This window comes from Acomys russatus, chromosome 11, assembly GCF_903995435.1.
Source record: "Acomys russatus chromosome 11, mAcoRus1.1, whole genome shotgun sequence".
Taxonomy (NCBI): domain Eukaryota; kingdom Metazoa; phylum Chordata; class Mammalia; order Rodentia; family Muridae; genus Acomys; species Acomys russatus.
Window position 1 is genome coordinate 61,852,757 of NC_067147.1, and position 16,138 is coordinate 61,868,894.

Genomic DNA, 16,138 nt, shown 5'->3' on the forward strand with positions numbered 1-16,138 from the left:
TGTGAGCTGCTATGTGAGTTCTGAGGACTGAACCCAGGTCCTCTGGAAGAGCATGCGGCCCTTAACCACTGAACCATCTTTTCAAACTTGCTATGTATTTTTTTTTTAATGGTCTTATTGTGTTGTCCATACTTACTGGCCTTACTTCAGCTGCTCCAGTAGCTGGAACTGTGGGCATGTACCACCTCTATCCAACCTACCATGCTTCCACGTCTTTTAAATAAATAGAGACCCGATTTGTGGGCTGAGGATGTATAGCTCAGTGGTAGAGCATTTGATGTGTGTGAGGGCTTAGCTTCAGTCTCTAGTACCTAAAAACAAACAAATCCTATAAAATATTTCATTCTATATAATGCTATGCTTTCTATCATGGCCAAAAGCATAAATACATATGCATATATAATTTGTTTCATTTTAGAGGTCAAGGTCTCACTGTAGCCAAGGTTGGGCTCCACACTTTTTTTTATTTTAAACCATACTGGCTTTGAATTTACGAGATCTGCCTTCCCAAATGCTATAGTCAAAGGTGTGCATCACCATGCCTGGCTGGGTCTCCAAATCTTCATTTTCCTGCCTCAGGTACAGGGAATTGAGATATATGCCAACATGTTTGGTTTGGTTGTTTTTTGGTTTTTTGAGACAGGGTTTCTCTGTGTAGTTCTGAACCTGTTTTATAGACCAGGTTGTTTTTGAACTTCAACTCAGATCCTCCTGCCTCTGTCTCTGCATTGCTGGGATCAAAGGTGTGTGCCACCACCAACCAACTGCCTGGCTGTTTGGATTTAAAAAGTTTGTTTTTCTCCATTGGAAGTTCTAAGTGCTGAGCACCTGACCTCAACACAGGCTAGTCAAACGTTCTACCACTGACACATTCTCCTGTGCCCAGTTTTTTTTTTTTACATGCTTCAGAGTGAGTAATAGAAAATCATCATTTTATCGGCCATGGTGGCACACGCCTCAATCCCAGCACTTTGGAGGCAGAGGCAGGTGGATCTCTGTGAGTTCGAGGCCAGCCTGGTCTACAAAGTGAGTCCAGGACAGCCAAGGCTACACAGGGAAACCCCGTCTCGAAAAGAAAAAGAGAGAGAGAGAGAGAGAGGAAAAAAAAACCTATCATTTTTTTTTTTTCCCCTTCGAGACAGGATTTTTCTGTGTAGCCTTGGCTGTCCTGGACTCACTTTGTAGACCAGCTGGCCTCAAACTCACAGAGATCCACCTGCTTCTGCCTCCCAAGTGCTGGGATTAAAGGCATGCACCACCACCATCCGGCAAAACCATCATTTTATGGTGACGAACACCTTTAATCCCAGCACTCAGGAGGCAGAGGCGGGTGGATCTCTGGGTTTGAGGGCAGCCTGGTCTACAAAGTGAGTCCAGGACAGCCCGGGCTACATAGAGAAACACTGGCTTAGGAAAAGAATGAAAGAGAGAAAAAAGAAAGGGAGGAAGAAAAAGATTGCCTCCACGTTTACCTAGCTTTACTCCCAGTTATTTTTTTCTCTGCAAGTCTGTGCAAACCAATGCCAGGAATAATGTTGTCGTGTTTGCTTTATAGGTCATGGAAAGTACCCAGGTGATACGCTGGGATGCTGAGGAGGAGGCGGAGACAGAGCTATCCAGTGTTTCGTTGGGTTATAGCCTGGAGCCTGTAGGGCGGCTCCGGCTCTTCAGTGGTACTCATGGACCAGAAAGAGGTCAGTGAATATTGGGAGCTGAAGTATGAATATGGGTCATTTCTTTTCCATAGAGGTAGTAGTAGAGTTGGGAGAACTTAATTATATTTCAAAGGGGTATTGAATAATTGTTCTACTAGGGATGGCAAAGAGGGCACCTAAGTTGATTGTTCCAGGCTAGTGCCCTGTGTTTTCTAGGAGTGGTTTTTGTTTTATTAAGAGAAAATGAAGTGTAGAGGGATTTTAATTCACAGTTAAATTAAGGGCTGCTCTGTCAAGAGATAACATCCTTCCAGGGCTATGTGATCCAGCTGGAACACAAACACACCTTTAATCCAGGAGACAGAGGCAAGGAGATCTGAGTTCAAGGCCAGCCTGGTGTAGAGCAAGTTTCAGGTAAAGAAAAGCTTAGGTCTAGGCATGTTGGTATACACCTTTAAGTTAAAGTTAGTTTGTAGAAGGAAGCACCTATGTTTGAAAGTGATATCTAATTGAGTGGCAGAAAGGGTGGCGAATCAGAGAAAGAGTTTACAGACTAGGGTACACCCAACTCTCACGAGGACAGAGAGGAGAGGGAGCAGCAGCCAATGTGAGTAGATAGGGGATTGCAGTGAGTAACTCATTACAAGTGCTCTGCCGTGGTGGCCTGCCTTGGGGGCTGTTACTGGTTGTTTTCAATGCCCTTAAGAGCTTTGAGTGAACAGCAGTAGGATAGCTAGTCAAAACATCTTCAGGCCAGGATGGGCCTTACTCTTCCATCTCTTCTCTGCTCCTTAGATTTCCCACTCTACCTTGGCAAGAATGTAGTTGGCAGAAGCCCTGACTGCTCTGTGGCCCTGCCTTTCCCATCCGTCTCCAAACAGCATGCCGTGATTGAAATCTCAGCCTGGAACAAAGCCCCTGTCCTCCAGGATTGTGGGAGCCTCAATGGCACTCAGATCGTAAGGCCTCCTCGGGTCCTGACCCCTGGAGTGAGCCATCGTCTGCGGGACCAGGAGTTGATTCTGTTTGCAGACTTTCCCTGCCAGTACCGTCGCCTAGACGTCCCACCACCCTTGGTCCCTCGGAGACTTCTTGTAGAGAAGACCCCCAGAGTGCAGGGAGGACCCCAGACAGCCGGAGTTTCGTTGGCTGAGGATTCAGAGGAGGAAGTGGGTAAGCTTGTGCCCTGGGTGTGTGTGAAGAGACAGGGACGATGGGTATAAACTATCAATTTATTCTTTTCTGCTCTTGCCAGATTCTTCTGGAAGGTGCGTAGCGAATGGATCAAGGAATACATCTTCCCCTTCAGTTACAGTAGTTCCAGAAAGGTGAGAACCAAAGTACCAGACACCTGAATCTTTTGGTTTTGCTTTTGTTTTTTCAGACAGTCTCTGTAGCCAAAGCTGGTCTCAGACCCTTGGAAATCCTTTGGATTCAGTCTTTGGGTATTGGGATTACAAGGCTGAACCATCATACCTGGTTTTAGACACATGAGCTTTGAACAAGGCGTTAAAGTGTCAATCTTGAAGAGATGACAGGGTTTCTCTGTGTATCCCTGGCTGTCCTAGAACAGCTGTCACTTAGAGATCCACCTGCCTCTGCTTCCCAAGTGCTGAGACTAAAGGTGTGCACCGCCACCACCTGGCAGCTGATTGTCTTGACTTGGGGGGTGAGGGGGGTTTCGAGACAGGGTTTCTCTGTGTAGCCCTCGGTGTCCTTGAACTCATAGAGATCCACCTGCCTCTGCCTCCCAAGCGCTGGGATTAAAGGTGTGCGCCTTGGAAATTACATTGTGCTTATAGACCCCAGAGCTCAGGACAGGTAAAAAGAACGAATAAAACTATAAAAAAAATAAAAATAAAAATAAAATAAAAAATAAAAATAAAGGTGTGCACCACCACAGTCTGGCTCTGATGAACACTTCTGATATACTCAGTGGAGATGGGAAAAGAGCTACCAGCAGTGGCTGCTTTCGAGGCACTCGTAGCTGAGTGTTGGTGTCCCTATCCAGGGTATACGTCCTATGGATTCTTTATCTTCACAGTGATGAAGAGGACTTTTCTCCAGCCCCAAGTGCTCCTGGGCCATCTTTGCCCTTTGACTTGGGCAGTGACACGGACGAGGAACAAGATCAGCAACCAGGAGTGGGGGTGTCCTCTTTAGCTCCCAGAAATGGTGCGCCTGGGGAGGCTGAGCAGCCTGAAGCTCATGGAATGTCAACTGGCATCCAGCTGGTTCAGGCCCAGACTACTGAGCAGAAGTGTAAGGACATAAAAATCAAGAGTGAGGCAGGCAATGGAGTGGCTCTGGCTGGGTCGATTCTGGAGAAGAGCCCCACTCTTGGGGAGGACAGTGACACAGATGTGGAGGAAGAGACCCCACCTGTACTTCCTGTGACAAAGCAAGTCCTTGGTACAAGAGACTCTAGAGCACCTGGTGAGGCACGTCTGCAGGACAGCCCATCTGGCAGTGATGCAAATGTGGAGGGCAAGACTGTACCAGCTGTCCCTCCAGAGAGAAGCCACACAGCCATGGTGATCAACAGTGACACAGAGGAGGAGGAGGAGGAGGTGTCAGGAGCACTCACCTTGGCCCGTCTGAAAGAGAGAGGGATTGCTTTGTGGAGCAGAGACCCAAGCATGGAGGAAGTCAAGTCCCAACCACAGGTCCTTGTAGAACGAAGTGAGAGTGTTTCTGGGAGAGACAGTGACACAGACGTGGAGGAGGGACTCTCAGGGGAAAAGAGGAAAGTTGTCCCTGACAGCCCCATGGATGTAGATGAGGCTCCTGTTATCACACGTGCAGAGAGCCAGCCTCCCCATGGACCCAGTGATGTAGATGAGGACATGGATATGAGCTCCCCTGGCAGCCATCTACAGGGAAATCAGTCTTCCTCTGCCGTGGGAGACAAGAGTGCAGTAAAAGTGGAGGAGGAAGTCCCGCCAGAGCCCTCTGTTACCCCGGGGGAGAAGCACCAGGTGCCTCTAGAGGAAGCCCGGGAAACAGCTGTGGAGGAAGGCTCATCTTTAGCAGGGGCAGGTGTAAGCAGGAGCCAGCAGCCAGGAGCACAAGAAGCTGGGACAGAGTGGGCTGCAGCTGTGTCCGAGCAGGAGCATGCTCTTGAGGTGGGGGTCCAAAGCAGGTCACCTGCGGCCCCCATGGAACAGGTGGCAGTGGACACAGATAACTCAGGGAGTCCCACCCTGCCACATAGAGAGATTGCCCAGACCGTGAAGGCCAAAGACTGCTGTGATGGTAAGTGTTGCCCTCTGCCTTGCTCTGCCCTTTGACCCTAGAAGTAAACTGGGTACAAGGGTTAGAAGAGAACTGTAGAGGTGTTTAGGGTGAGAGTTGATTTATTTTATTTTATTTTTAAATCTATCTCATATTTCTTCCCACTAGAACCTGAAGACCTGTGCCTTCCAGCTACCCAGTGCTTTGTGGAAAGGGAGAGCCAGAACCCAGAGGGTGAGGGCCTTGTGCTGTTTGGATCTGAGTGCCAGTGTGAGCTGGGTGATTAGATTGGTGGTCCTTGAAAGGTGGTGTGGCCAAGATGGGGCAGGAGGCCCCGATACTCTGGGAGCAGCTGTGTTCCTACCCAGCTTTTCTTCTCCAGCTGTGCAGAGTTTGGAAGATGAACCCACCCAAGTCTTCCCGTGTACTCTTCCCCAGGAGCCTGGGCCTTCCCATCTCAGCCTTGAGACTCCAGGTACAGAAACGCCGCTCTGAGCCCCTGGCTTTCTATATTTTCTTCCTCTACATCCTTTCACGTTCTGTCTTATCTATGTTGTGTGTGTGAGTGTTTGCCGGCATGTGCATACCTGGTGCCCACAGAGGTCAAAAGAGGCTGCAGAACTGGAGTTAGGGACTGCTGTGTGCTGCCATGTGGGTTCTCAGAACTGAACCCAGATCCTCTGCTAGAGCAACCAGTGCTGTTAACTGTTGAGCCGTCTCTGCAGCCCTTCATGTTCTTGTTTGTTTGGAGACAAGGAGTTCATGTAGCTGAGGATGACCTTGAACTTCTGGTCCTCCATATGCGGGGATTACAGGTGTGCCATCTGCCGGGGCTGGACGGGGCTGGCTTCCTAAAGCTGCGTGAGCTCTGCCCACTGCGCTGCAGCCCCAGCCAAACCTTTCATATTCTCTTGTTATTTTACTGATGTTCTCTACTTCATTAGAAAAGGAGATCTATACCAGACATGGTGGCACAGGCTTGTAATCTGCCCACAGGCAGAGGCAGAGCTTAAGGCCACCCTGGACTACATGAAACCTTGTCTCAAACCAAAATGGGCTGCAAAGATGGCTCAATGGTTAAGCATGGCAACTGGAGCCAGGCGCCACATGCCTGTAATCCCAGCACTCAGGAGGCAGAGGCAGGTGGATCTCTGTGAGTTTGAGGCCAGCCTGGTCTACAAAATGAGTCCAGGACAGCCAAGGCTACACAGAGAAACCTTGTCTCATGGGAGGGCAGGGAGGAGTGGCAACTGTTACTCTAGAGGACCAGAGTTCAGTTCCAGCACCAATGTCAGGCAGCTAGCAGCTGGCAATAAGTCTAGCTCCTGGAGATCCAAGGCTCTCTCTGGTACCCTTGTGTACCCACACACGGTATACACACATACATTTGAATAAAAAAGTTTTTAAATACATCTTACCAAATAAAACAAATACAAAGCACATTGCTAGGCCTTACTCTAATTCTAGTTCAGGAGATTTGGAGTTGGCTCAAAAACTCAAATTTTGTGAGATTGAACTCAGGGCCTTATGTGTTCAGTTGAGTGCTTTTCTAAGCCACATCTCCAATTCTTGTTTGCCAGATGAGGGTCTTGAGGGAGCCTGTGTGTGAGATGATAATCTTCTGAACAGCATTTAGTGTTACAACCACCACCCTTGTTCTCTCCCATCTTGCCTTTTTAAAAAGAGGTTTATTTATCATTATGTATACAGTGCTCTCCCTGCATGTACACCTGCAGGCCAGAGAGGGCATCAGATCACATTATAGATGGTTGTGAGCTACCATGTGGTTGCTGGGAATTGAACTCAGGACCTCTGGAAGAACAGTCAGTGCTCTTAACCTCTGAGCCAGCTCTCCAGCCCCCCCCCCCCCCCATCTTGCCTTCTGTAACCCATTTAGTCATTGTAAGTTGGCCCTAGATCTTAGCCTTATTGCCTTTTTTACCTGTGAGCCCGTCTCCTTTCTCTGATCCTCTTTAGGTCCAGGTACCTTGGATGCACCTTGGGAAGTGTTGGCTACACAGCCATTCTGTCTAAGAGAACAGACGGAGGCCTCTGAGCCCCAGCTCACTGCTGCCCACCCTGAAGCTCATGGATCTCATCCATCTCTACCCAGGGCGCCACCAGGACATCTGGTTCACACAGAGCTGTTGAGAATTGAAGGCAGAGAGATACAGACTGTGGAAAAAGCCATGGGTATACCAAAGGAAACAGCAGGCAGGGTGACCCCTGAGAGAGGGCCATTAGAGAGGAAAACCAGGGGAAGAACACACAGTGAGCCAGAAGATGAGATGGGGGAAGAAGAACTAGCTGAGGGGAGACAGGACAGAGAGCCAAAGACGGTGCTGGCTGGAGACAGGCAGAGACAAGAGGCCCACAGAGTGGAGGATGGGAGCCCTGAAGGGAGTAGGGAGAGTTTGAAGGTAGAGACGGAGATGTCCAAAGACTCGTGGAAGGAAGAGAAAGAAGTAGAGATGCCAGAACCAGAGAGAGGGGGAGAGCCAGCTGGTTTAGAAGAGACCCTAGATAGAGGGGTGACAGGTCAGAAAGGGCAGATTGCCAGTCTAACACGAAAGCCTGGAGTTGAGGTGAGGGACCATGAGGGACTTGTATCAGCCCTAATAATCTTTGGGAGCCAGGGAGATGGAGGAAGGGGAGACCCTCTGAGCCCCGGGAGGCAGCAGAGAGGTAAGTGAGGCAGAGGGAGCCAAGGTGGTATGTTGTCTTCATGGCAGCTAGTCCCTGAGCTGTAGGCTACACAGCGCTCAGCTCTCTCACTTTGTCTCTGTCTAGGCCACTTGAGTTGCCAGACATCATCTGCTGGAAAGGCTTCCAGGGTGAGCTGCTTTCTTACCGTGCCCTACTTGACAGGTCACCGCTAAAGTAGACTAGTCTGGGTTGCCCAGCAAGCTCCAGGAATCCTCCTGTCTCTGCCTCCCTAGCACTGGGATTACAAGCATAAGCTGATACACCTGCTCTCTTTTGGCTAGGGGGGGTGGCGTTCGAGACAGGGTTTCTCTGTGTAGCCTGGCTGTCCTAGACTCCCTTTGTAGACCAGACTGGCCTTGAACTCACAGGGATTGGCCCTGCCTCGGCCTTCCGAGTGCTGGGATGAAAGGTGCACCACCAGCCACCTGGCTTCTACCTGGCCTTCCTACATGGGTTCTGGAGACCAAATCCAGATCCTGATGCTTGCCTTGCCTACTGAACTGTGTCCCTAACCCCATGTTACCATTTTCTTCTTCACTTGTTAGTTGGCTTCTGCTCGTTTGTCCTGCCATCCCTTGTTCCCAAGGGGTAGTTCCCTTTATTGACTGAGAAGTCTAACTGCCCTGGCCTTGTGTTAATCACCACACCCACTTGTGCAGAGAGAGAGATCCCTTAATGACATCCTTCCCCATAAGTCCTTAGCCTAAAGAGAAGTGACAGGTGCCGGTGAGCACACTGTGACCACACACAGAATCCCAGCCACACATCCCAGTATTTGGAAATGGAGGACACTAGAATCATGTGAGGTCCTTCCTCAAAAACACTGAAAAAAGTCAACATCTGTGCCTGCCTCTCCTTCTCAGGGTGATGCAGAGCCTGTGCCCCAGCGCCTGTTGTCTCCAGTGCCTGAAGCTTCAGCTCCGCCACAGAGTCTCCTCACCTCTCAGAGCCAAAAGCAGCCTCCACTTTCAGCCTCTTCCCCTTCTGAGCTACAGCTTCCTGAGGCTCTTCACTCAAAGCCTAGTGCCAGGCCACGGCGGTCATCCAGGACGGCTGCCCGCCCCACAGACCAACCTGCTGCCCCTAGACCAACATCTCGGGGCAGGGCAAGTAGGTCCTCTACGAGGACCCCAGAACTGAATGTCCCTACAGACCCTGAGCTCCAGCCTCCCACCTCCACAGAACAGCTTGTCACCCCAAACGCTACACCTGAGGCCACTCCACATAGGTCTTCCATCAAGACCCCAGAATCACTTATCCCCACTGGCCCTGAACTCCAACCTCCAACCTCCACAGAACAATCTGTCGTACCTAAACCCACATCTCGGGGCAGGCCACGTAAGTCTACTATCAGGACCCCTGAATCAATTGCCCCCACTGGCCCTGAACTTCAGCCTCTCACCTCTACAGAACAGCCTGTTATCCCTAAACCCAGGGCCACTTGTGGCAGGCCAAGTAAGTCTTCTATCAGGACCCCAGAACCGGTTGTCCCCACTGGCCCTGAACTCCAGCCACCCACCTCCACAGAACAGCCTGTCACCCTTAACCTCAAATCTCAGACCTCTCGGGGCAGGCCAAGTAAGTTTATCAGAACCCCAGAGCCAGTTGTCCCCACTGGCCCTGAACTCCAGCCTCCTACCTCCACAGAACAGCCTGTCACCCCTGAGCCCTCATTTCAGGTCAAGACACGCAAGTCTTCTGTCAGGACTCCTGAAGCAAGTATCCCCACAACCCCTAAACTCCAGCCTTGTACTTCTAAAGAACAGCATGCCCCCACGCCCAGAGCCCGGGGCACTCGGGGAAGGACACGTAAGTCCTGCACTGAAGAGTCAGAATCAGCTGGCCCAGTAGCCCCTGATTTTGAGCCTCCTACCTATACAGACCATCTCACCACCTCGCCTGAGGCGACAACAGGCCAAAGCATAACTCTACAGTCCTCACCCCTAAATGTTTCCTCAGTTTCCACTACCCAGCCATCTGTCCCCACAGCCCAGCCCGTTCCCCTGGAGACTGTTCCTCAAGGCAGTCACCAAAGGAGGCGGAGGGCTGCTAGGAAGCAGGGCTCCCACACAGGTCCTGTTGGCCACAAGGCTTACTCTGCATCTTCAGAACTTGAGCCCCAATCCTCAGCCAGCCAAAGCTCAGGGGCATCAGAAGCAGCTGAGTCAAATACAACCACTCTGGAGCCTGCCATTTCCCTAGACCAAAAGGAAGTAGGTAGGAGATCTCGGCTCATTCCCAAAACCCAGCCTGAGGCTTCTCAAGTCCGCAAGAAGCCTTCCAGTACCACAGACTCGCCCCTTCAAAAACGTCCCGCAAGACAAGTCCCCCAGAAGACAGTCATCAAGGAAGAAAGTCCTGCAGAAGAAGCACCAGTGAAGGAGGAGGTAAGAGGACAGCTGGGGGCTCCCTACCTAGGAGCAAGAGCCATGGGGCTCAGATGCCCACTGAGATGTTTTTCAGCCTCAGGAGAGAGCAGTTACAGCACCAGGCAAGAGAAAGAGAGACCATGCAGAGGATGAGAGCCAGGGAAACCCAAATCGAGGTCGGCGAAGTAAACCTAACCAAGAAGCAGCAGTCCCCAAGGTAGAAAACGGGCTGAGGATTGAGATGCCAGTGATGCTCATGTGGGTTGCTGTGACCATCTTTGCACCATTCCCCAGGTCCTGTTCACAGGAGTCACGGATTCTCGCGGAGAGCGTGCGGTGCTGGCTCTGGGCGGCAGTCTGGCCAGCTCAGTGAATGAGGCCTCCCACCTGGTCACGGATCGCATCCGAAGGACAGTCAAGTTCTTGTGTGCCCTGGGGAAGGGGATTCCCATCCTCTCCCTGAACTGGCTGTATCAGGTAAGGCAGAAGCCAGGAGGTGGAGAGTGCCTGGGAAGGACGGCAGTGGGAGGAAAGGAGAGGAGAGTCCAGGGTTAGTGAGGCAGAGGGCTGCTGTGAGAGGAAATGGACTGTAAGGCTGGGATGCCTCAGTGGTAGAGCACTTGCCTAGCATGTTTGAGGTCTTGGGGTCAGCCCCCAGCACTGGGAAGGAAAAAGAAGACATGATGAATTGTGCCTGTTCCTCCCCTAGTCCCGAAAGGCTGGTTGCTTTTTGCCTCCTGATAAGTACTTGGTGATTGATCCTGAACAAGAGAAGAATTTTAGCTTCAGCCTTCGGGATTCCCTGAGCCGGGCTCGGGAACGAAGACTACTGGAGGTAAGCGGCTGCCCTCTGTCCCTCGTACCCCACAAGAGGCTCCCCAGTGCAGACATGTGTCTCCATCACCCCTTTCTTAGGGCTATGAGATTCATGTAACCCCCGGAGTGCAGCCACCCCCACCTCAGATGGGAGAGATCATCAGCTGCTGTGGAGGCACCGTCCTGCCTAGCATGCCCCGTTCCTACAAGGTACCACAAGCAGGTCCTGAGCCCAAGGAGGGAGCAGCCCAAGGGTGGTAGGAATGATGGAGTGGGGAAGTGCTATTGCCAGGTGGATGTGGGCCACACGTTGCATGTAGCACAGCACTTGGGACTCAGAAGCAGGAGGAGCAGAAGTTATAGGTCTGTACTTACATAAAACAGGAAGCTATACACCAGCTTGGACTGTGTGTGATTCTCCACTCCCCCCCACCCCCACACACAGAAAAAAAAATATTCTTTTAAAATCCATATTACACACAAAGAATAGGGGTTGGAGAAATGGCTCAGGGCTTAATAGCACTGTCTGCTCTTCCAGAGGTCCTGGGTTTAATTCCTAGGATCCACACAGCAGCTCACAACTCCAGTTCCAGGGAATCCGACACCCTCATACATGCACATTAAAAAAAAGACTTATTGAACTGGCCATGGTGACACATGCATTTAATCTCAGCACTCAGGAAGCAGAGGCAAACAGATGTCTGAATTTGAGGCCATCCTAGGCTACGTAGCAAGTTCAAGAAATACTGTGTCTCAAAAGAAAAGAAAGCAAATAAAAAGAGTTTTGCTTTATGTGTGGGTGTTTAGTCTGAATGTGTGTCTGCACCATTTGTGCAGCTGGTGTTGGTAGAGGGTGTTGGGTCCCTGGAACTGGAGTTACAGAGTGTTGTGAGCTGCCAAGTAGGTGCTGGGAATCAAGGCTGGACCCTCTGCAAGACAAACAAGTGGGTTTTTTTTGTTTTTGTTTTTGTTTTGTTTTTTTGAGACAGGGTTTCTCTGTGTAGCCTTGGCTGTCCTGGACTCACTTTGTAGACCAGGCTGGCCTCGAACTCACTGTGATCCTCCTGCCTCTGCCTCTCAAGTGCTGGGATTACAGGGGTGCATCACTATGCCCAGCTAAACAAGTGTTCTTAACTGCTGAACCATCTCTCAAGACACCCCTCCCCCCCTTTTTAAAAAAATAAACCCATATGTTTTGCTTTACAAGATGGTCTCAGTTATGCTACTTTTTACAGTGAACTCTGTGGTCCTCATTCCAGCAGCCGCCTGCTTTAACTAGGGTTTCTCAACCTTCCTGACACTGCAGCCCTCAGTGCAGCTCCTCATGCTGTGGTGACTCCCCACAACTACAAAGTCATTTTTGTTGTTACTTTATGACTGTAATTTTTAAAAATTACATTCTATCTATCTGTCTGTCTGTCTGTCTGTCTGTCTATCTATCTAGCTATCTATCATCTCTTACAGTGCTCTGCCTGCATTACACCTACACACCAGAAGAGGGCACCAGATCTCACTATAGATGGCTGTGAGCCACCATGTGGTTGCTGGGAATTGAACTCAGGACCTCTGAAGGAGCAGCCAGTGCTCTTAACCTCTGAGCCATCTCTCCAACACATAACTATAATTTTGTTGCTATTACAAATTGTTATATAAATCTGTTTTCTGATGGTCTTAGGCAACCCTTGTAAAAGGAGTGTAGTCCTGGCTGTCCTGGACTCACTTTGTAGACCAGGGTGTCCTCAAACTCACAGATCTGCCTGCCTCTGCCTCTGAAGTGCTGGGATTAATGGCATGTGCCACCACACCTGGTTTGACAAGTTTTTGTTGTTGTTGTTTTGTGGGGTTTTTGTTGTTGTGTTTTGTTTGTTTGTTTTGCTTTCTTTGAGACAATGTAGCCCCGGCATCCTCTTGGTTCAGTCTATGGAGTGCTGGGATTGTAGGCCTGTGCTACTGTGACATGTGCTACTGTGACAAACTACAAGACAACTTTTACACTTGCTTGCCGAAATTTGCGGAGCATGGTGGTGCATACCTGTAGTGCCTACCTATCATTTGTTCAAGAGATTGAGGTAAAAGGGTCATTTGAACCTAAGAGTTCAAGGTCAGACCAAGTAACACAGTAGACCAGGCTGGCCTAGAACTCAGAGATCTCCCTGCTCTGCCTCCCAGAGCTAGGATTAAGGGCGTGCACCACAGGCCGGGCATGGTGATGCACGCCTGTTATCCCAAAACTCAGGAGTCAGAGGCAGGCGGATCTCTGTGAGTTTGAGGTCAGCCTGGTCTACAAAGTGAGTCCAGGGGGCTTGGGGATTTCGCTCAGTTGTAGAGCGCTTGCTAGGTCCTGGGTTCAGTCCTAAGCTCTGGAAACAACAACAACAACAAAGTGAGTCCAGGACAGCCAAGATGACATTGAGAAACGAAAAACAAAAGACGTGTGCCACCACGCCTGGCTTTGTTTTGATTTTTCAAGACAGGATTTCTCTGTGCAGCCTTGGCTGTCCTGGAACTCCCTTTATACACCAGATTTGACTTGGAACTCTGTGATGCACCTACGTCTGCCTCCTGCAGTCATGCACCTCCATGGCACAGCAAGAACCTCAAAAGTCTCAAAAAACTTAAAAAAAAAAAATCTCTTTTTTTTGGTTTTTTGTTTTTTGTTTTTTTTTCCGAGGCAGGGTTTCTCTGTGTTATCCTTGCCTGTCCTAGACTCGATTTGTAGACCAGGCTAGCCTCGAACTCACCGAGATCCGCCTGCCTCCCGAGTGCTGGGATTAAAGGCGTGTGCTACCATGCCCGGCCTAAAATCTCCATTTTTTAAAAACAAAAATTTAAAGCTCATATAAAGCCCATGTATTTGTTGTACTTCTGATTTCCTTACTGTTGAGTATCCGTTAGTCCCAACCCTCCCCTGCCTTTGTATAATTGCCTTTCCAGCAGAGATGAGCCAGCTGTCACCAAGACTGTGCCCTTGTTTGTATCATTTTTATCTTACCCCACTCTGTATTCTATGTTTTATCCAAATTATAATTATAAAAGCTGCAGTGGGCTGGGCATGGAGCTCAGATGGCGGCCTGCTTGCCTAGCACACACAGACTTCTGGGCTTGATGCCTAGCCCACATAATACACACCTGTAATCGCAGCGCTCTGGAGGTGGAGGCAGGAGGATCAGAAGGTCAAGATTATCTTCTAACTACATAGTAAATTCCAGGCCAGCTTGGGCTACATGAAACCCCTTTTGAAACAAGGAAGGGAAGGCGGGCTGAGCTGTTTGAGTTCATCTTTGGGGCAAGAATACTTGACAAGCAGGGCAATATAGGACACATGTGTGTGTGTCTGGAGTCACACACCCTGTTACTGGTACTTGTGCCTGTAAGTATATACACAGTCTCAGCTCTGAGGCCGCGTGTGTTTCCGGTTCCCTCCCTGCTAACCCTGTCCCTCCATCTTGCCACAGCCTCACCGAGTCATCATAACTTGCCCTGAAGACCTTGCTCGATGCACTGTTCCATCTCAGCTGGGGCTGCCCCTCCTGTCTCCTGAGTTCCTCCTCACTGGAGTGCTGAAGCAGGAAGCCACACCAGAGGCCTTTGTCCTTTTCAAATTGGAAATGTCATCTAATTAAAGAAAATCTACCTCTACCCTCTCAGACCAGCAAACAGTCCTAGAAAACACTCAAAGAGGAACATGCACAGACACAATTAGACCACACAAGATGGCCCACAACTTTAATCTCAACACTTGGGAGGCAGAGGTAGGCAGATTTTATGAGTTCCAGGACAGCCAGAGCTACATAATGAGACCTAATTAAAAAACAACAACAACAAAAAAAAAAAAACAAAAAACCTCCGTCCCACAAAGGCCTAGGGTGCACTGTATTGATATGGCTCTTCTGGGAATGTGGAGAAGACCAAAGAGGTTTATTTTTTGTGAAGGGGGCAGGGAGAGAAAAGGAAGTTTTTTCCTTCTATATCAGCGTTTTAATTGGCCCATTCATGCAGGACCACGGCCCTGGGTCAGTCCCATACTGTGGCCCCAGCTGTGGTCAACAGTCTGCAGCTGCACAGCTGAGGCTGTTCCAGGCCCAGCATCCTGACCCCAGAGCCAACCAGCTCTCAGGAGTCCCTGGCTGAGAAGATGAGGCTGGCTCCTGGGATGTGTTTTCTGGTCTCTGACCCACCTGGTTAGAAAGGGCTTTTAGTTTTGCTGTGCCTCTTGCGCAGCTTTCCAGTGTTTGCAATTAGCTTTGGTTCTCTCTGTGGTAGGTCAGTGCCCACTCTGCCTGCCTGATGGTATGCAGACAAGATGGTTTTGAAGTTGCACTTTATTGTTGATTTAAAGGTGGTTGGTTACTTCCTGGGATGTAGAGAAAGTAGGACACTGCTGCTGGGTGGTTTGGCCTCTGCAATAAACAGTTGTAAAGGTCCTTAAGTGCAGAGCTGGACAGGGGTCGTTTCCTTTAGTCCCAGTACTTAGGAGGGAAGCAGGAAGGTCACAAGTTCAGATTCTGGGCTACAAAGTAGAATCCTGTCTTGACAAGGTGGTTCATTCCTTTAATCCTAGCACTCAGGAGGCAGAGGCAGGTGGCTCTCTGAGTTCAAAGCCAGCAAGTTCCAGGACAGGGTGTTAACAGAAAACCCTGTCTTAAGAGGGGAAAAGGGGGAATTTTTGTTGTTAATTTGCATTTTGCAGGAAGCTATGGTCAGTTCTGATTACCTTTGACCCAGCAATACTGCCCTGCCTCCTGTTTGGGTTACCTATGCAAAGAAAACATTGAAACATGCACTTGGCCTCTAATCCCAGCAGTCCAGGCAGGTAGAGGCAAGTGGGATCAGAAGTTCAAGGTCAGCTTTGGTTACATAGCACATGGGAGGCCAGTCTAAACCACAGAGACTCAAAATGAGAAAGACGCTCTTGATAGTGCACGCATCTGTCTGTGGGCTGAGGCTTGTACGTAGCACTTGCTTTATGCATGCCAGGCAAACATAAGTATTTGAGGATGAGTTTGGTCAAGAACAACTTAACTAAAGGGCACATTTGATTCCATCTGCACAGTATATGCGGGATGGGTGAATTCACAGACAGCAGATTGATGCTGGCCGACTGAGTACAGGTGCTGTTGGAGAGGTCTTTGTTTGACTGTGGGGACTGAAGTCTCAGAGCCAGAAAAAAGGAGTGATTGTACATACTGCAGAACATTAAATACTGTATAAAGATTTCCTTGCTATGTAAATTTCACACACCAATAAAGAATAGTTGCTTACTTTGTATCCTTACTGTAGTGGATTGTGTGTAAGCTTAGGAGACAGCTTTGGTGGTGTGTGTATAGCCTGCTCATGACAGGCAGCTGCTTCACAAGG

At 49.6% G+C, this 16,138-nt stretch overlaps 1 protein-coding gene across 1 annotated transcript; it reads left to right on the plus strand.

Moving 5' to 3' along the window:
- Window positions 1–1,289: 1,289 nt before the first annotated feature.
- Window positions 1,290–14,606, plus strand: Mdc1 (mediator of DNA damage checkpoint 1). The gene is made up of 14 exons (XM_051153604.1): window positions 1,290–1,694; window positions 2,451–2,828; window positions 2,911–2,983; window positions 3,700–4,910; window positions 5,058–5,123; window positions 5,272–5,364; window positions 6,867–7,082; window positions 7,680–7,723; window positions 8,459–9,982; window positions 10,059–10,181; window positions 10,259–10,441; window positions 10,674–10,799; window positions 10,880–10,990; window positions 14,236–14,606. Exons 1-14 carry the CDS (start codon window positions 1,559–1,561, stop codon window positions 14,401–14,403), a joined length of 4,452 nt encoding a protein of 1,483 aa, XP_051009561.1. The 5' UTR covers window positions 1,290–1,558; the 3' UTR covers window positions 14,404–14,606.
- Window positions 14,607–16,138: the final 1,532 nt, after the last annotated feature.

Excerpts from the sequence above, each read along its gene's own strand:
- Mdc1 (XM_051153604.1), top strand. The coding sequence starts at position 1,559 with ATGGAAAGTACCCAGGTGATACGCTGGGATGCTGAGGAGGAGGCGGAG. Across the intron at positions 7,724-8,458 it reads CTGCTGGAAAGGCTTCCAGG|GGTGATGCAGAGCCTGTGCC; the intron begins GTGAGCTGCTTT and ends TCTCCTTCTCAG. Across the intron at positions 9,983-10,058 it reads AAGCACCAGTGAAGGAGGAG|CCTCAGGAGAGAGCAGTTAC; the intron begins GTAAGAGGACAG and ends GATGTTTTTCAG.